The 20,872-nt window shown below is 39.2% G+C and overlaps 1 protein-coding gene across 2 annotated transcripts in view; it reads left to right on the top strand.

Moving 5' to 3' along the window:
• LOC118812409 (LARGE xylosyl- and glucuronyltransferase 1) overlaps positions 1-20,145 on the top strand; it is an 82,042-nt gene extending 61,897 nt beyond the window's left edge. Inside the window, exons 8-15 of one of the 2 annotated variants that reach the window (XM_036577413.1) lie at positions 2,229-2,341; positions 6,317-6,442; positions 7,962-8,117; positions 10,893-11,056; positions 15,508-15,786; positions 16,174-16,320; positions 17,116-17,311; positions 18,248-20,145. In XM_036577413.1, the coding sequence (XP_036433306.1) occupies positions 2,229-2,341; positions 6,317-6,442; positions 7,962-8,117; positions 10,893-11,056; positions 15,508-15,786; positions 16,174-16,320; positions 17,116-17,311; positions 18,248-18,445 (1,379 nt within the window). In that variant the 3' untranslated portion in view covers positions 18,446-20,145. The remainder of the gene's footprint in view (positions 1-2,228; positions 2,342-6,316; positions 6,443-7,961; positions 8,118-10,892; positions 11,057-15,507; positions 15,787-16,173; positions 16,321-17,115; positions 17,312-18,247) is intronic. The other variant, XM_036577414.1, reaches the window with a different exon arrangement.
• Positions 20,146-20,872: the final 727 nt, after the last annotated feature.

Here is a 20,872-nt window from a genome sequence, read left to right as displayed (position 1 = left end):
GGCACACTGTTGTCATTAATGTGAACACACATCTGCCCTGAAATGACCGTCATAAACACAAAATTAGGCTTGAGCTGATTGACGTTTATGACAACAATTGTCCATAGCTTTCATCTATCACAACCGCCAATCAAATTGGACGATTTAAATGTCTGAAAACACACTGTTCAGTTTTCTTTTAATGTGTATCATTAGTCCATGTCCTGAATCAGCTCTGATATGTTGTCTGGGTTTAGAACATAGAACAGTGTGGTCGTGCTTGTTAAACTGATAAAGCCGTGCTGCAGCCTTCCACTCGCAGAATGACATGAACGGGAGCTTAAATGATTTTTACCTTGTGATAACATCAGTTATTAAACACAAAAACAGCAACATATAGCCACAGTAACAGTAGCCTTTAGGTTACTTCACCTGGATAAAAGAGAATTCCATTAATACTTTAAAAATAAAGAAGATGTAAACAAAGTGGTTTAATGTGAAATGCTTTATTTTAGAGAAATGTATAGAGTCAGAATTGTTCACAGTGGTGGTGATAGTTACCAGACATCCAAAATTTTTAATGCCACTAAAAGCTACCTTACAGAAGGTTATTACATTAAATGCTACAAATATGTTGCCTGATATTTGAGACATTGTTTTAGGATAGTTTGAGATAAAATGTATGGTGGAAAGGTATAGGAAAGATGTTATAAGACAAATAGTACCCAAAGTAGGCTTAGATTTTCTGATTTACCACTGTTTTACTATCAACATTACATATAAAAACTCAGAAGACACTATTCTGAATAGTAAACAGAGTGGCTATAGTTGCATTGTAAACGGTGCAACTCCTGGTTCCTGTCAGCTCCACTGTAAAGAAATCTGAGCTGAGCTACAAACCACCATTACACATGAAACCATTCTGAATGACTTTGCTTACATCTCAGTGATTGTATTATGCAAAAATGTTTGAAAAGTGAAATTCCCCTTCAAGTTTTAGCCATTTTATTATTTTAACAAGAAGCAATTTACAGGCTGTAAGCATGTGATTTATTAAACCTACAGCAAAAACTACCAAACCACACTATGCCGGACAGAAAACAAAATGTCTGACCAGAAAGCATGTTTATTTTCAACAGTTTAAGCTTAATCCTCAGCCTGGAGTCCATTTTTAAGGCTCTTTTTTCTTCTTTATGCACTTGAAAACATGCTCATACGATGTTGTTTTTTTTTTTTTTAACTTAAATTTCAATCTGACCTTTCTTTTTGCAGTCATGAGTACATGTATCAGACATTTGATCTAGCTCCACATACAAAAGTGGCTCAGATCTAATTTGAAAAGATCAGATTTTTGTGTTAAAACAGACGACTCTCATCAGGATAGGAATGTTTTATTATAGGTTAAAGGTGATCAGTTAGCATAACAGAGCAACTGGACTCACTCACTTTAAGGGCTCAAGCATTCAGGTTTGTACTTCTTCTCTTGTGGTATACGCCACACATTCACTTGCCCACTTATGGAGAACATGACAAAGGATCTGACCATATCACTTACTTGAACATCTCTGTGGACCAGTGCTGGTGGTTTTTACACCACTTTCCTCTTGCCATCCTGATCGAAAATCAAGGTCAATTGTGTACATGTGCTTTTTCATAAACAGATCTTGGGTATGAAGCTGGCGCTATATAAACGGAATGATTAAATGACTAAATAAACAGTAAAGACCACTGTGAGGACAACTTTTGCTTAGCAATTTTCCATACTGCTTTTTTGCCATTAACTTAAGTGTCCTCAAGACTAGCTAAGAGCTTACTCTACTCTCTGAAACGTCGTTCCCTCTTCAGTTCAAGATTCATCATCTGTCCATATAAAACATGCAGCTACGGTCAGTTAACTATGAGTAGATGCCATGATTCAGTCAGTCCAGCGTGATTGCTGCCACACTAGTGAAATGGCATAGCTCTCATTACATTGCTGTCACATTATTCAATCCACTGTCACACCGTGTTCTCTAATACATCCATACTGCTTAAAGTAATCAGACACTCATCACCACATGGTCGCACTCTTAATGTGGGTTTTTACCCTAACTGTGTGGCTGACAGCTGGGTGATAGCATGTTAGCTCTAAGCTCTGTGGAGAATGGCATTATCAAGGTCATGATTAGTGAAAGGGCATCTGCGTGGCTCATCTTAATAACACTTAATGACTCTCTCCTGCTGTGCTTTTTTGTGCCTATGTGTTACAGGTGTGATTCTCCTGCTGTTGGATCGTTTGAGGAAGCTCAGATGGGAGCAGATGTGGAGATTGACAGCAGAGAGGGAGCTGATGAGCATGCTGTCAACATCACTAGCAGATCAGGTACAAACACACAGTCTTTCTTCTTCATATAGTATGCAGAAGTTTGAATACCCCTGGTTTTGTTGATCTTGTATGTGAAAATAAGTTAACACGTCCTCTACAGGAAACAAACTGAAATATGACATTTTTGGGTGAATTTTAGATCACACATTCTGTTCTGACCATTTTTTCAATCTAAGATGGCATCAGATCTCATCTTGGTCCGATCTTAATGGAATGCGTTTTTGTATTTGCATGACGGGGTTGTTTTGGTATTAATTATTTTCACAAACTAACACTAAAGTCATCGGACATATTTCTGCATAATTCTGTTATTGAGATGCAAACTGTGTGTTCAGAGTGGTCTGATGTGAAATGGAAACTCAGATTTCTTTACAATGGTTGTGATAGGAACTGGGAGTCACAATGTCTACAACACAAATATAGCCATTTTCCAAAACGACCATTGAATGTACATGTGCCTTCTAGTTTTCATATGTAATGTTGATGATGGTAAAATAGCAATGAATCTGAAAAGATAAGTTTTCTTCGCTGACTGTTCTGTCTTACAGCACCCTGCATATACCTCTCCACCATTAATGTTGTTTAAAAAACATGTTTTTTTCCTGTAATAACATTGTGTGAGGGTATCTTTTAAGGGTGTTAAACACTTCAAATGTCTGGTTCCTGTCACCACCACTGAACAATTCTGAAGCGTCACGTTTCGCTGGAATTTTATATCAAACCACTCTGTTTATATCTTAACCATTTAATTATGCAGAAATTTTGAAAAATTATTGGAATTCCCTTTAACATACGTAAACACTGCCTGTGTTTTTCTATGGGACACGTTAACCATTAGAAGTCACAGTTATAGCTGATGTTAACGAAATGTAAGTAATTGAATAGCAGTCTGTATAATTAAATATGCAGTATTTAATTATACACTCCTAAGGGTTAAGAAAAGTTCACACACTTTATATTTACAGACTACACAGCAAAATGTGCTGTGAAAATCAGGTATGCGCTTAATGGCAAAACATTCTTTTCGTGGCATTTTATGAACTTTAGAGTGAAGCAGCATGACACCTGACCTACTGCAGATATGTTGCTCCAGCCTCCATCATTTTGTGTTCACTGCTGTGAACAGAATGTCTGATCAACAGTACAACTCCAAAGCTGTCATACCAGACAGTTTCTGAACCTGCTTTAATGCAGCTCTCTGCCCATACTTTCTCCTGCAAAACCAGAGTCTGGGCTTCTACAGCCTCAAGCGTTTGGTTTTCCTATCACCAAACACTCAGGTTCAGATCTTTCATCTTCTCCTCAAAGGCCTCTGCCCTCTATCTCTCTCCCGCTGGCTGTCTCTCTCTGAGACACATCTCTCTGAAACTCTCAGAGCACCTCAGAGCAGTCATTGTTTTAACAGTTTCTCTTTTTAGAGAGTTTTCTCTTCTCCAGATCCACTGTCTTTGATGTGCTCTCCCCAAGTACTTTACTTCCATTTGCCCTCATACCATTCCAGTTTATGTTTGGAGGCCCATTCTATGATGATTCTGCATCATTATCCTCTGGTCAGCAGGGACACCTTTTCAAGGAAAAGGTTGAGAATGATTTGAGATCTAAGGTCAAATATGAATCAGATGTACAATAGTGTGACTGTTACTGACAGTTACTGACCAAACTTTGTTTTTTTTTGTTGTTTTTTTTTGTTTGTTTTTTTTTAAATATCCAGTCAAAACAGCCATTAATTAGCAAGGTGTTCATTTTCAGCATCAGGGAAAAGTAGGAAATATAAATTTAACAGAGAACTACACAAAAGCCTCCAACACTAAGTACAGTATCAGAACTGTTAGTATCTATTCTTTACTTTTGTGCACCTACTACCACTTTAACTCTTCCATCCTTTCAGTCTTAAAACCAACAAGCTACAGCTGCATCCTCCCAAGTAAAGCTGCTCCCAAAGAAATCACTGAAATTATGTTCCTCCTCAAAGAGACACTAACATTCATACAACCAACTACCCAAACCCAACTTAGCTGACCTGCGGATTTTTTCCTCATGTGCATCCAAAATGGCTAAAGAAGATATTTCTGAGGAAATTAAATGTAAAAATCCACTTGCATAAGGAAAATAATTGGGGGGAAACATAGGAGTTCAAAAACTGGAGTTCAAAACATTATTAGAAGTTGTAGAGAAAAAAATAGAGCTCCTAACCACAGTGCAGGACCTGGTAGACCACCAAAACTGTCACCCTCAGATAAATGGCACTTAACGCTTTCATCTTTTAGAGAAGGGAGAAAATCAAGCTCCACTCTTGCTTCAGATCTGAAAACATCCACACTTGTTTCTGTCCATTTGTGCAAAAATTTGAGAACAGCAACACTCCATTAAAGGAATATCCTTTATTAAAGGACCTTGATTTTTCAGGAGGTATTTCTGAGGAAATTAGATAGAAGATTAACCACTTTCATAGGGAAGGGGAAAGTCAAAGAAAAATATGCAAAAAAAAAAAAACATTTCTAAAATATTCAAAAATACAGAGAAAATGTGACTCCTAACAACCATGCAAGACCTGGTAGACCACCAAAACTGTCGCCATCAAATAAACAGTACTTTGATCTTTGAGAAAATCAAGCTCCACTCTTGCTTTAAATCTGAAAAAATCTACAGGTGTTTTCTGTCCTTCCACTGTGAGAAGACAACTTAAGGGTATGGGTGTGAAAGGATGTGCGGCTGTCAAGAAGCTGTTATTGAAAAAAATAAAGACAAAAATGTTTTAAAAAATGCACTAGAACACCAAAACTGGACATCAGATGTGGAGTAAGATTTTATGGAGTCTAAATTTGTAATTGGGATTACTTTGATTACTTTGAGATGCAAAAAATGCAATGAACTTCTAAGACTCAACATTGGAGGAAAGATGCAGATTTATTTGAAAAACTGAAAGCCTCCTGAAAAAAATAGAAGATGTAATAAGGTAAAAAGTGGACACACTAAATACTGAAAATTTTGATATTCTATGTAGTTGTTGAGGCTTCTGTGTAATTTTCTGTTAAATTCTGTAAATTTCTGTTTTTCTTCTTTTTTCCTGACACTAAGAAAAATGAAGTGAAATGACCACTTTGACTAGAAATTAATTAAATGAAAGGGTGGTCTCTGACCTGTCTTAAATTGCCTCAAATATTCAACTGGGGTTGTGGCTAGCCTAGGATGGAACTTGCTAGTCTGTCATCACCAAGCAGCGTTGATTAGAACAGATTATGTGCTTGTTTCATTTTCACATTTGGCAGTGTTACGCAATGTAGTTTGTCAGCTCTTTGATCTGCCTCTCAGGACACGGCATAGTTGAACCCGAGTACCCGTGTTCCACTGAGGGACTTTAATTCCCGGCTCATGTAATAATATCTTCATATAATAGTTGCTTTATACTCTCCTTTAACTTATAGTGGACTTTTGTCAGTCTTTCATGTTTAAAACAAACACAATGAAGTTGTTTTCTTTTTCTTCCGTGTTCTATAATTTGATGGGGATTTACATGTTTAATTAAGCAGCGCATGTTGTTTCAGCTTGTAAGAAAGTATTACGTGTAGGATAATAGTCCTGCAGAATATCACAGTACTGCAGTACTGATATCACAATGCTGAAATATGCAAGTGAGCCTCTAAACACTAAATGTTTTATTGTGTGATTGCGTCTTGGGAGTGTCCTGACCAGTCACAGATGTCCTCTGGATGTTTGGATGAATCGAGACACTCACATGACCCAAAAACATAAATCTGTTTGATCATGCAGGCCTGTCTTTAACCTCATCACATCAAGGGTTTGACAGTGTTTTTATTATACTGCCAGGTATATCACAGTCACAGTATGCAGCCATATAATTGCCTCTCAGGTAGGTGTGGGTTGGTGGAGTCGGTCTGTTTGTATGTGATGTAACACATACTGTTTGTATGTGATGTAACATGATGTGAGCTCTGGTGTTGTGCTTTGCAGGATATCTTCAATGCTGTTATCAAACAGAACCCCTTCCTGGTTCACCAGCTGCCCTGCTTCTGGAACGTCCAGCTGTCTGATCACACCCGCTCCGAGAAGTGCTACAAAGATGTGTCCGACCTCAAGGTGAGTGGTTTGCAGGAGGCTTTTTGTGTGCATATGAGACAAAGAGATTCTAGACCAGTGGTGCACAAGTATGTGCACGTAAGCATTTTGATGCCCACAACATCTTTTGTCATGGTTGATGTATATGATCAGAAATTGCTTTATTGTTTTATATGAAATACATTTTTTTATAAAATGAAATAAATAAAAAGAAATTATGGAACCCCAACTTTGTCTTTACTTAGCCTCATTATAGCATCAGTAGGATAGGATCTGTCTATCTGTCTATATATCTATCTGTCTAATCATCATCAGAGCTGTTAGCATGCTAATGAAGTTAATGCTAACCAGCTCCGCTGTCCTAGTCAGCAGTACAGTTTAACATTTATTAACTGTTAGATAGATGGTTTGACATTTATTGAATGATGGCTTGAAAATTGAACACTGTGTTCACTTACTTGGTAAGCATGTACAGCAAACTACCTTTTTTATCTTGAAATAACACTAGATGAGACAGCAAAAACAGTATAAGAGAAGTTAATGGAGAACATAGTGGACTGCCATAACTGATATGAGAGGTAATCGATCATCAACAAATTACATCTCAAGTGGCAATCGTCAGGGTCCAAGCACCTTATGGAGCCAGAAGAACACAAATGATGGGCAAAGTTTTCAGAACGGTCTCTATTTATGATGATTTTTAATCCGGGGTCTCAAAAGGAGATACATGCCAAGTGTTGTACAGGCTGATCTTTTGACCTTGGTATGGTAAGCAACCGATTTCTAACAAATAGAAAAAAAAGAAGTAAAATTTTTGGACATGACTTGTATTTGTATAGTTGTTGAACTCAATGAACTAAATAATCCCACAGCCGTTTCCCCTATAATTTATTCTCAGCATGCATCAGAAATTTCATGTTGAAATTACTAAAATGTTCTTAGAGGAACTGTGCCGTTGGTCCCACTAGAAGGAACTGGTTTCATTGTCATGACAGTATGAATTAATTCAATTAATCAGTTAATGATAAATAGCCCTGTGCCTGTCAAATAAGGACAAAGCTGTAAAATAGCTTGTGGACACTGCTGTAGCACCAGAACGCTTGACAGGAGAAAGTCAGTTTTGAGAGCAGCTGAAATCCTGTATTTAACCGATGAGAGAGGCAGATAAGGGAAGAGAGAAGGCATATCTGTGATGGTGTATGTACGATTCCTTTCCTGCTGACTGTGACCATCTGCTCTCAGAGTGTGCGTGTGTTCTGTGTCCTCTGTGAATGGCTGAGTGACAGTAGAGGAATGGCTGCCTGGTGCCCCCTGCTCCTCCCCAACTGCAACTGCTGTTCTCTTTAGCAGCACTGGCTCTCTAACACTGACCTTTTTACCCATACACACCTGGGTCCATCATAAAAACTGATGCATCTCATCGCCCCATCACAGCATGGCTGACTGGTCCTGTTTTCTCTGTCACACTTGCATGCTCACAACCTATTTTTTTATAAAACACAGCTATTCTCTCAATTTGCCTCTCTGTCTGATTGGACAGGTGATCCACTGGAACTCTCCTAAGAAGCTGCGGGTGAAGAACAAGCATGTGGAGTTTTTTAGGAACCTTTATCTGACCTTCCTGGAGTATGATGGAAACCTGTTGAGGAGGGAACTCTTTGGCTGCCCGAGTGAGACTGACCACAACAGTGAAAATGTAGGTATAGGTAGAATTAATAACAGTGAAAATGTAAATACAGACAGAATAAACAAAAGTAAAAATGTAGGTACAAGCAAAACAAATAACAGTTAAAATGTAAATAATCAACCTTTAGCCAACAAATCTATAAATCTCTATAAATTACTACTAGTTAAACAACATTATTTTCAGTCTCAATAAACAGTAGTTCATATTTGAATAGATGGGTTTATCATTCAATTTTAAGAATGGTTTTGAATTATTTGCATGATGGCAATTCATTCCACAAGACTGGCCTACTAAAAATTGAAGCATGCAACTGAAAATAGTGTATGGATGACTGCACAACTAACAGTGTACCATATCAAAATATCAAAAGCAAACATCTGCAAGCAAAAACACTTAAAACTACTGTGCCTGTGTTTTCTGAGAGAAAGTGTGATGTATGGCAGTGAAAGGAAATTGCACAAGGGTGAAAATATTTACAAAGAAGGACGTGGTGGACGGCGATAGCTTATGAGAGCTACTGAGGTACACTGAGCCAAAGCTAGCCCCGGTCATGGCATTTATGCTTATTTTAACTTAGGCCAGTTAATGATTGGTAAATATAACTTAAAAACTTTAGAAAACAGAACTTTGAGCAGCCCACCATTATATATTCTAGTCATTATGTCAACATTTTTAGTTTAGTTTGGTCATATTATCACAAACATATAGTTGCAGCTCCTCAGTTTACACAAAACCATGTTCTTAAGTAGTATGTTTAGTAGGGATTTGGGCCACATATCAGTTCCATGTTCCAAATCTTTTTAATATCTCAGCTAATTAAATTTCAGAACCGAAACTATCCATTTTGTATTTGATATTTTGATGGGTCACGTACTTGGTTTTAGGTTTGCTTAATGATGCTGACTAATGATGGTTGGTTATTGGTCAAAAGAATTTACCAAAATGTGCAACCTAAGTAGGCATAGGTAAAGTAAATAACAGTGACAGTGCAAGTACAAAAAGAATTCTAGTGACAGATGGAAAAAAGCAGCAAATACACAAATTTAAATATAACACTGCAGATGACTTTATATAGCAAGAACGAAACAATGTATTAACAGAATACAAGATGCTGTCTAGTAGAGTAATCTAATGTGTTGTGTGAATGTTTCTGAATTGATTCCTTTATCAAGTTGCAGGGAAATTACATTGCAGCAACTTACAGCTAGTTGCATGAATGTTTCACTGTGAGTGCCAGCCTAACATGGGAATGTGAAGCCTGAATTATACATCTGTGTCCATGTATCTGCCAACATGTCCAGGCGCTGTGTGCAGAAGTTCACGTAGGTGTCTGCCAACATACCTCCATGTGAATGTGAGCACAACCAGAGTGTACCAAAAAAACGAAAAGGAAATTCTCACATTTTTTCTCTCTCTCTCTCCAAGAATGAATACTCACATCACTGTACTTTGTAACATTTTGAAAATGGGTCATATACACATTAGTAATGTCTTTTGCCAGGGGTTCCGTTTGATTTTGTGCTAATTCTGGTTCTGGTCGAGTATCATTTGGGTCTTATCCTGTCCATACACTACTGGATAGCCAATCAATATTGCTTGATGCACAGCTCCACAGATTCACACAACTTCTGTACCTGTAGCAAAGGTTAAACGTTTCTATAGGATACGGTGAAAGGCCAAATGAGAAAATCTCTCTCTCTCTCTCTCTCCCTCTCTCTCTCTGCTGTGAAATGACAGATGCCTCTGTGGGTGAGGGACACAGATGGGTCTTTCATGTGACTGTGTGTGTGTGCGCGTGCGTGTGTACGTTCATTCTGGGTCGTTCTCTCCCCTCATAGCAAGAACAGCAGGTGGTCTTTATAATGAGACACTTTTTTGTAAGGCATGTTGAGAGAGTGTGTGTGGAAGGATCAGAGGAGTGTGATATGGGCTGCGTCCCTGCGGAGGGGACGTCAGCATCGCTCGCTGTTTACAGTGCGCAGCCCCCACTGATGTATCCTAATCCTAATCTGCTTCTTTTCATCATTACTTACTGTTGAATTGCAGATACATAGGTTTGTTGTATATTATTCACACACTGGAGTGTGGATGATTTAAAAGTGTGTAAACAAAGTCTGGATGGAATATGCAGATTTGCCACAACGTTCACAGATTTCCAGTACATCTCCAGGTTCCTCAATTAATCAAATCATTCTTAGCTTGACATTTTCTAGGATGGCTTTGGCACGGCTTTTGTCGCACTAATCAATTTAATGGGTACTTCTTAACTGTAGAAACACGCTGTTCACTTGATTTTGCTGAGTTTGAGAAGCTATTTAAATCACATTAATGGAATGCTTGGGCTAATGAAGTCACTCAGGAATTAGCTGGCCCAGCTTTCTTCAGCTTTGCATGTTTCAGCCACAAATAGATTAAAGCAGTCCAGTGCCTTACAGCGGATGAGAGATTTATTCATTTGTTTCGGATGTAATTTTTAAACGTTACTCATGGTGACACCTATACTATTGTGTATACAGCTGTGCATTAGATGTAAATGCCCAACAAATCATAATTCCCTCTGGCAGAGCCCCCATTAAAAGCACTGCTTAATATTAATGAGGACTGTAAGAATGAAGTGTCAAGTGTCTGAACATTGTCTCTTGACTGTGCAAATATTCAAGAATTCCATACCAAAGAATGAAGGATTTACTGTTCACTGCTGCTTATACTACTGCTGGTAGTTGTAGTATTAGTACTGTTGACTTCTGATGTATTTAAATCTCACCAATCTTTGTGTTTTCTCAGCTCCAGAAGACTCTACTGGAGCTTGATGAAGACGACCCGTGTTATGAGTTCCGACGGGAGCGTTTCACCGTTCACCGCACACATCTATACTTCCTGCATTACGAGTACCAGCCCAGCGCCGACCAGACTGACGTCACCCTAGTGGCCCAGCTCTCTATGGACAGGTATACAAGATTACAAGATACAATGTGGATAAATATCAGATATAGTTGTATGAAAGTTGTTTGAAAGTTGCAGCCGTATGAAAAGCTTGATCTTGATTCGTTTCATTTGCAAAATAGGCAGCTTTATGTTTTGCACAAGACAGATGATAGACAAAACAGGAGCAAGATATGAAAAAAATACAGAATGTGGCTCACTTTCCTGTACATGTCAGATTCAGCGGTTGCATGAAACTTGAGAAATTATTGTACGTAATCTGCGGAAATGAATGCCACCAGTTCGAAAATGAGCATGCGTTCATGGAGAATTGTGAATTAGCTTAGTTAATGCCATAAAAGTCTGTGTGTAGGGAGAAATAACCTATAAGGAATTATTAAAATGAGGAGTTTCCAGTCTTATTCATGAAGGGCCAGTGAGGCTTTTGTCCCACTAAAGGAGGAGCACACATGATCAGTTGTTTGAAGCCTGAGCAATTGATCAAACAAGTGGAATCAGATGTGCTGCTGCTCGTTGGGAATTAAAAACCTGCAGCCACACTGGCCCTTTGTGGATAAGATTGGACACCCCTGGTTTAAATGAAACAAGCAACTAAAAATATGCAAAATCATTTCCTTGGACATATTAACATTGAGGGCAGCTTCAATAGCCAAATGAATTCACTGTTAACAGTGTTAAAACCCATTTTAAGTAAAATATAAATTGATGCAAAAAAGTCATACTATATTACTTAAATAGTACTGTAAACAGAATAATCTCAACATAAATAACAACAAAGAAAGGACCTCTCTTGAAATGCAGTGTGTGCCAAACTGAAAGTTCTAAATACAGGAAAAGCATATATGCTCTGTATATGCATAAGCAGCTAATAAGTTCAGTTTTAGTGAGAACTGGGGCTGTTAGATTGTACGCAAGCTGGAGCTTCACAGCCTCATTAGAGCAACCAAGCAGTAATGCACTGAAGTAGTTTATTCTCAAAGTAAGGAAGGCATGAGCTAACAGAATAATCAGCTTCAACAGAGCTCCAAAACACGTTTGACTTATATTTGTTCTAGCATCAAGGGTACTGTCTGTCAGTTTGTTTGGGGCGAGCCTAATTGTATGCCTAAATTAAAATCCAGATTGTTGCTGATGTTAATGCTTAATGTGTAGCATATTCAATTTTAGGCACACTTATTTATTTTTTTGACAGTTAAAACATGTTTTGAATGAGGAGACGAAGGTCGGAAAACTAACTGCACACTCTGTCTTTGGCAGGGGTCTCTAATTCCTGATTGCTCACGCTGATCGTTTCACGGTTGGGGCAAACTGAGCGCTGAGCAGAGCTGAGCCGCTCAGTAATTTAGCACAGCCAGCGTATGTGAAATGCTGGGTGCATGTTGTTTGCCCTCAGTAAAGAAGGTCTTTGGCGTTCCAATCATAGCCCAGAGAACTGATTTTACTCATTTAGTGTAGGCAGTGACTGAATAGATATGAGCTGTGGACTCTCCTGATATGTGATACTGATTCTAACCCTCTATATCAGTCTTTCTGCGTCTGAAATGGAAGCAGGACACATTGATTGTTCTATCTTTGTAAACAGTTTTCTTGATGCAACCTTACAGAAATATTCTTTTTCAGTCAGATGAGGTTTTTTTTTCCCAATCTCAGTGGTCTTTGCAACCTTTGATGTCTAATAATATTTATCTATATTTATATAACTCTATTAAAATGGATGATCTCTATTTATAAATTAAGCAGTATCAATTTGCCAGTGGGGTCATGTGGCAAGTTTCTACTGAAGCCAAGGCATCTCCACACTGATAGATTTTCAGTTTCGGCTCACGGCTTCAGTTTTATTATCGGTGTGAGAAAGTTCTTCGTTTCCTCTGGTCCATATTGATAAGCAGGAGAGAGAGCGAGAGAGCAGTGAAAGTCTGCAGGCCTTTTACTCTGAATTGGTATGCACTGCTGTGCACCAGCCTTCGCTCACAGCCCACTGTCTCATTAGATCTCAAAACGCTTTGATAGGTCAGCTTCAGACAGAGGCGCTGACCGAGTCGGTTCTGATTGAAGAGGAATCACCAGGAAAGGTCAAGTTTTAGGTCACTCCTGCCCACCCCTCTTTAAGGAAGGCAGCTTCAGGCTGCAGCACTGCCTGAGCCAGTTTTGACTGAGGAATCATCAAGAAGAGTCAAGATGTTGGGTCTGGGATATGAATCTGTTTGCTGCAGGTGAAAATAATGTAAAAAGAAGAGTAGGCTCCTATTGCTTTCTGCCAAGTGGCTGTCCTCTTTGAATGAAGATGCATCAAGTGTCATGTCAGTTAGCCTAAATTGAATTTTTTCTTAATGTTTAATGAAAATTTTTGTCACTGTTGTCATTGAAATTGATGTTAATCATGAGCTTTGTGTTCAGAGAGGAGAACATCTCTAAAGAAATCTATGCCCATCTTCACTCATGTTGACCCACAAATTGACTCGAGAGGAAACCTAATAACAACTTGAATTGATAGTGTTCTCAAAGGATATTTAGCTGTGGAATTATCAGCTTTTGTGTGCAGCCTAAACTGCTTTACTTCAATTTAAACCTTGTTTCAGGAACTTGTTACTATGAACAAAGGGAAGATTTTTAAATTGAGTCAGGTCATTTTGATCATTTAAAGGGGGTCACTGTGAACAATGAGGGTTCTTTGTCTTCATCCTTTTTCGTTCTAGCATTCTGAGAAGACTTGAACTGATTTTCCTCTAGATAGTTAATCACCCAGATCTTCACTAGTCAGTTCTTCAGAAAAGGCTGATCTTGTTCATTGTCCAGTCATTGTAGTTTCAGTCCCGAAAAAATTCCTATTTACTGTCATGATGTTCAGAGCAGGTTACAGGGTTAAAAATTAACTGTCCCTCAACTTGTCAGATTCGACAAGTAGACTGAAAACAACAGCCTTGAACAAATTTTTGTGTAAAAAAAAATAAAGAAAGAAAGAAACGCAGAATGCATTTTAGATTAGCTTCGGTTAGCTAATCAGCTAGCCATGCCAACTCTACAAGGCAAAAAAGTCGCTTTGTCTGGCTATAAAGTGGTGTAAAGCTTTGGTGTAGTGGCATTCTTTTTTTTTCATAGCCGTTTAACCTTCAGCATGCTAATTAGTAAACTATCCAAGTGTCAGCAGGGATGTATACAAGCTGGAGCTAAAGCCCAGCAAATCAAATGTTATTGTTTTAAAATATTAAGCATTTTATAGTAGTTTACTGCTATGACTTAGAAACAGCTTTGCCATTATTTCAGGTTTGAAAAGGGAAATGCGTCAGATTCCCTCGCAAGTTCTGCTGCTGACGTCAACAGTTTTGTTCACATGGACCCTTGTCCCTCTGAGGGCTCATCTAACACACTTCACTTAATCAAAGAAAGTAATGGAATGGCTCATAAGATGGCATCAGGGATTTCTCCAAAGGGGAAATGATGAAGCCAAGTGAACGAAGGTTTGTTAAAACCACTACTGAAATGTAAAGAGTGTATATGAGATTAAGGTTGTGTGTCTTCTGTATTGTTACTTAGAACTGCTGTTGGGTGCATTTGTTGTATATAAACGTCCTGCACTCTTGACAAGCGAGCAGCATTTTTTTTTTATGTGAGAGATCACAGAGAGATTTTTCATAAAAATCTAGTGACTGTTTTCTGTTTTCACTCGCTACACCATGCAAATGGTTTCAGACACTGCTATTCCAACTGAGCCTTTTTCTTGCCCCAGGCAGTCGGGCCACTGGGCAGGCGCTAATGTTGATCCCTGGGTTTGTTTGGCCTTTCTGCATACATTGTACTACACTCTGATGCAGATGAAGACTTGAGTGCTTGCCCCCTTCTCTGACATATCTGAAAGCCAGCCAATTCCAAAGGCATTGGAATTGATTTCAGACGTGAAGTGTTAGGACCCATGTCAGATTTACTGTTTATTTCTTTCCTGCAATCAGTGCCATTGAAGTAGTTGATGGAACTACACAGATTGACAGTTGCATATTGAGAGTACTGTGACAAAGGACCGTAGAGAAATCCATACCCTGATATCTCCAAAATAGATGCTGGCAGCATTTAAAAGTCAAGTCAGTTTTTCTCTTGTCTGTTGCTTGGTGCACTGTTGTCCTTACAGACTTGATAAGGTGAGAATGATGTCGCACTTTACTGGCTCCACTCGATTGAAAAGGTCATGGTGGTGAGAAAGGGTAAAAGCTTTGCTTTCCATTTTGGGCGATAAATCTACTTCCATCTCCTCTGTCTGTAAACAACCTCACTGACAATCAAGGATGTATAACCTTTCTTGAGTACACCAGTTTGAAATGGCCTGCAAATCCAGCTGATTAATCCAGACTTATCTGACACCAGTAATATGGATGTACGTGTCAGAATTTTTTTCCCTTTCACATTGAATCATGGGAAAAGTTGTTTGTACATTTGATCCAAGGCAATGTTTTTTTTGCTGCAGGCTGCAGATGCTGGAGGCCATCTGTAAACACTGGGAGGGTCCCATCAGTCTGGCTCTTTATCTGTCTGATGCTGAGGCCCAGCAGTTCTTGCGCTACGCTCAGGGCTCTGAGGTGCTCATGAGCAGGAGCAACGTGGGATACCACATCGTCTATAAGGAGGGCCAGTTCTACCCGGTTAACCTGCTGCGCAACGTCGCCATGAGGCAGGTCAACACCCCCTACATGTTCCTGTCTGACATCGACTTCTTACCCATGTATGGACTCTACGAGTACCTCAGGTAAGACTGCCTCTTAGAGTAGAGGTTGTCAGTTGAGTTCTCCCATATTTATTCTGCTCCAGTTCCCAACAAGCTAGGACATCAAGAGCTCTGGAGCTCTCTAGCCCTTCATTACCTGGTTCAAGTGTAAAAGAAGATAGAATAGAACAAAAAATAGAGGCTGCTTGTGGACCCCACGGGACTAGACTGAAGACTAGACTGCAGAGGCAGGTAGCAGATGGCTAGCAAGTCTAGAAATAGGATTTCTGAATGCTCTTAATGTTTCTTGGAAAACGTAGGCTTTCAAAAAAATTGGAAATCTCTTATGAATGCTATTGTATTTACTGGCTCCATTGTTGTTATCTTTATTAGTGCCTGTTACATATATATTACATATCTATCCTGCAGAAAGTCGGTGGTGCAGCTGGACATGGCAAATACTAAGAAGGCTCTGGTGGTGCCTGCATTTGAGACACTGCGTTACCGGCTGTCCTACCCCAAATCCAAGGCTGAGCTTCTGTCTCAGCTTGACATGGGGACGCTATTCACCTTCAGGTTTCCAACAATTTATTCTCTCACACATACATTTGCACTCACTGTTCTGGTTCACGACATCTGCCAATTTTTTAGACAGATTACCAAGTTATAAAGTTCCTTTCATTTAGGAGGGAGCTGCTTAAGTAGCTACAGACTTCGTAGGCAGCAGATTCTTTGGAATGCATTTTAATTTAAAACCTCATTTTTACTGGTTTCGTACCGTCATTGAAAAAATCATGTAATGTTGAAATTTGGTTTCGCAGGCTTTGAAAAGTGGTAGAACAGTCATAGAATTTCCTTTTTCCCCATGCAGTCCTCATCACATTGGAAACACAGAAGGGTCTAGATCTGTTGTACTATGGGTACTCAAAGCTTTAAACTGACTCATGCTACATCCCTCTCCTACACAGTAAAAATTACTTTAAAACTATAATCACTGAAAATCAGTAGCCTAATACGTACATTTAAAGTACATTCACATCATAAAGAATTTATTATTTGTTGTTGTCAACTTACATTTAGCTAACATAATAAGTTGGAGAACGATGTCAGCCTAGTTACTATGATGTGCATGCTCAGCATGGCTGTGTTGTGTTTCTCTTTTATTTTGCCATGTATGAAAGATTAATGAACATACTGGCTCACTGATCTTTGGAGTTTGTCTGCCATATTTTCCAAATTTTCATGGAACTCTCAGTTGTTGTCTTGGCTGACAAGGATAAATGCAATGATGATTTTTTTTTCCTATACAGAAAAGAGGTTTTTACCAAGATGAGTCAAAGTCGCTAATTACATCTATTTGTATTTGCTCAGGTATCATGTATGGACAAAAGGCCACGCTCCGACTAACTTTGCGAAATGGCGAACAGCCACAACGCCATACAGAGTGCAGTGGGAGGCAGACTTTGAGCCGTATGTGATGGTGAGGAGGGACTGTCCTGAGTATGACCGCAGATTTGTGGGATTCGGCTGGAACAAAGTAGCCCACATTATGGAGCTGGATGCACAGGTAAGCCAACTGTCATGACCTTTGTCAGCAAAAGGCAGCTTCAGGCAGTTAGCCCCCCTTAATCTCAGAAACCAGAACTGCTGTAAAGCTCTCACTTCACAACATAGCTTCAGTGAGGCAAACCACTGATTCTGTAGACCAGAAAGTACTAGATAATTCCACCTCTCCTCTCAAAAACTGCTGCCTTTCCACTGTGTGTTCTTTATAAATGACACAATCTGCACCGCTTAGGAAGAGTATTCTTGCGGGGAGAAATGGAGCTGCCAGAGGATGGATTTAGTGTTTTAACGCTCCTGTACATTTTTTTTCCTAGAGATCGGTTTCTGGTCAGAATGTTCTAGCATGCATCTTCTTAGAATAAGGCAAAGCTTGATTTGTCAAGCTTGGCCAAATGTGTGCTTATTGTTAGTAAATATTTATGACTCCATGTTTTGTAGTTTTCCCTCATTTCCTATGTAGAAGACCAAGTCCAAATTCTCTAAGCAAAGGCTATTTTTGCTGCTTTTGCTGGTCAAGTTTAGAGTCATACCTAGCTCATAACCTCTTAAAAGTACTGCCCTTTTTTGCAGTCAGATAGTGAGAATACTCCCCCTTAAATGCTTAGTTTCTAATTTCAGAGATGTGAGCTTTCTAAATAGACAAAAAAAATGTCAATAGATATTTCTCTTTGTAATTGAATTTGGAATTACTTGTATGCCTTTGCACTATCATTGTGTACATCACTAATATCAGTCTCTTTCCCCTCATTAAATCGCTGACACAAAATGAAAAGATATTCAAGCAGAGTCTTTGGCAGACTTTTTCGACAGTTTACTCAAGTATGACAACAGAACCTTTGTCATATTTTGGTTATGGCAACTTGTGCATAAATACTGTATGTACTTAACTACGTCCTGTACTGTGTCACTAAGTCATTTTTATGATTCTTCATCACAGGAATATGAGTTTGTGGTTCTGCCGAACGCCTACATGATCCACATGCCTCATGCGCCCAGCTTCGACATCACCAAGTTCCGATCCAATAAGCAGTACCGCGTTTGCCTCAAGACTCTGAAAGAGGAGTTTCAGCAGAACATGTCCCGACGCTATGGTTTTGCTGCCCTCAAATACATGACTGCAGACAACAACAGCTAGCGAAGCCGGCTCGTGTTTTACACTTTTGAGCTGGTACCATTAGAGATCAAAGTTAGGTGGCAATGTAGGCCCATAATGGACCTAATACTCTGATAATGGACACTTGAGATAATAAGAAGTCAGAGGGTTGTGCTTATCCATTCTGTCATTCAGGGAGCTGACATGACCATTGTGACACTTTGTCACTGCTTTGGAAATAGAAGAAGTGCAATATCTCACGTCTTCAGTTGGACACCATAGGGGTTAAATGGTTAACACTGGATGAGTTCAGTCAAGCCCCTCTATGAAACGCAATTGGGACATCATTAACAACTGGGTAGGCAGTGTTTTGCCATGGTAACCTGCATATAGCTACATAGGAAAGCAGCTCTGCAGGGACTTAATCAAATGAGGACTCAAGAGGACTCGGACGCCCAGAAACAGAAGGTGGTGTATTTGTGTCCAGTCAGTGGCCACCTTTTTTGCAGTATTAGCTGTCAGTGGAAGGTGGACACAAGGAGATCTCTGATCAGGCATTTAACTGGTAAAACTAGGAAAAGCTGTAACTAGTATCTTATTGCTAAAAGTGACTGGTAAAGCATTAATGACATTTTCTTTAGATCTTCTATAGAGGACAATGCATTGTTACCCACAAGAACTGTTTAACAAATAGTTTTAGATTTCAAAGCAATGGACTTGTGCAGAAAAAAACTTTCTCTCTCAGAGGCACTGTGGCTCAAGAATAAGACCTTGGTGCATAGTAACTGCTCTACGTTTGGAGGAAGTCAGGCTATCTGTATTGACAATCCAGATGCGAGATGGCAAACACACAGGAAAAACCCAAAATGACCGAGTCACTCCAACACCGTCCTTTTCTTTTAATGCAAAAACTCGAGTATTACACAGCAGTATTATGTTTTGTCCTAGGACTAATTGTCCTAAAATTTCAAATGGATTATTTTTGTTGTCATTATCATGTATCAGTAATGTGTTTACATGTCTTGCAGCTGCATAAGCAAGCTAACAGAAATGCACTAACTCCATAGTGGAGTCAGAATGAGAAGATATATGTGTGTGTGTGTGTGTGTATGGTTGGTGGGTTGTGACACTAAGAATACACAGGGCAGCATTGGAAATGTAAGACAGCTGTTACTGCCAGTATATGAGGTACATACAATTGTGCACCACTTGGCAGGGAAAGTTTGCACTTCTTTCTGTCTATCCCTATGGTTAAGCTCATGCACCATGAGGTGATGAAAAACTTACGGAGACGTCCTGTCCCAGCCATTCATGTTAAAATCCAAATCCAATAGGCCTGACCATAAAATATCAAAACTAGGATTACTTTATTAAGGAGGAAAAAACCCTAAGCCCCTCTCTTTCTGAGAAAATGTGGAAATAGTTTGATTGTGCATTAACATTGGCAGAAATGTGGTACCCATCAGTACCTGCTGAATGTTGCTATGAGTAAGTGGCCTGGAGTTTGTTTAGAACTTCAAATCAAAATAGCTGGGACACGCTCTTGTAACAGGGATGAGCAAGACTGCTGACAAGTTTAAAAAGTATGTGTATTTCAGTTTTGTATTGTGCAGACAGGGTTGATGTGTGTATGTGTGCGTGTTTTGAACAGCTTTGGATATGAGACAGTGACTAGACCTAAGTGTGCAGGACAGCACTGACAGTTTTTTTTTCTGCTACATCAATAAAAAAACTGGAAAAAATAATATTTTCTTTTGCTTTTTCACTAAGGTGTATTTGAGTATTGTACCATCTGAACAAGTGGAAAAGCTGCAATTGTCGTTTGCCCAGTGCAGGTGTGTCCAATCGTATCCGCAAAGGGCCAGTGCTCTTACAGGTCTCAACAAAGCAGGAGCACACATGTTCAATTGTCTGAAGACTGAGACCAACTGATTAAACAAGTGGAATCAGGTGTGCTCCTGCTTGCTTGAATGAAAACCTGCCGTCACACCAGCCCTTTGTGGATAAGATTGGACACCCTTGGCCTAATTAAACATCTGTTATTTTGGAGCACCTCAAGAGGACTGGGTAACCATGAGGGATGAAGTCAAGGAACATGACAAAAATAACATTACAATCAGTAAAATGCATCACAGAGTACTTAACAGCATTCAGAGACAATGCTTCATTTATTTGATTTCAAGTTAAAATGGCTATTAAATATAAGTTATTAATTTTTCTGAGATATTTCTGAGGAGATTAGATAAAAGAAAAATCCAATTGCATAAGAAAGGGGAAAGTCAAAGTAAAATAAGTAGAAAACACAAGAGCACCATCAACTAGCACCATCAGATGAACAGAACACAACCTCTCTTTCACTGTGAGAAAACAACTCAATGTGTTTGGAATTGCTGCAGACTGAACTCTGGGGCTGTAGAAAAACACCCTGCAGAAGAATGGAAGTTGTAATAAAGGCAAAATGTGGACACA

The sequence above is a fragment of the Colossoma macropomum genome, unplaced genomic scaffold (assembly GCF_904425465.1).
Source record: "Colossoma macropomum unplaced genomic scaffold, Colossoma_macropomum, whole genome shotgun sequence".
Taxonomy (NCBI): Eukaryota; Metazoa; Chordata; class Actinopteri; order Characiformes; family Serrasalmidae; genus Colossoma; species Colossoma macropomum.
Note: the sequence above shows the minus strand (reverse complement) of the source record. Positions and strands in the feature narration are given on the sequence as shown.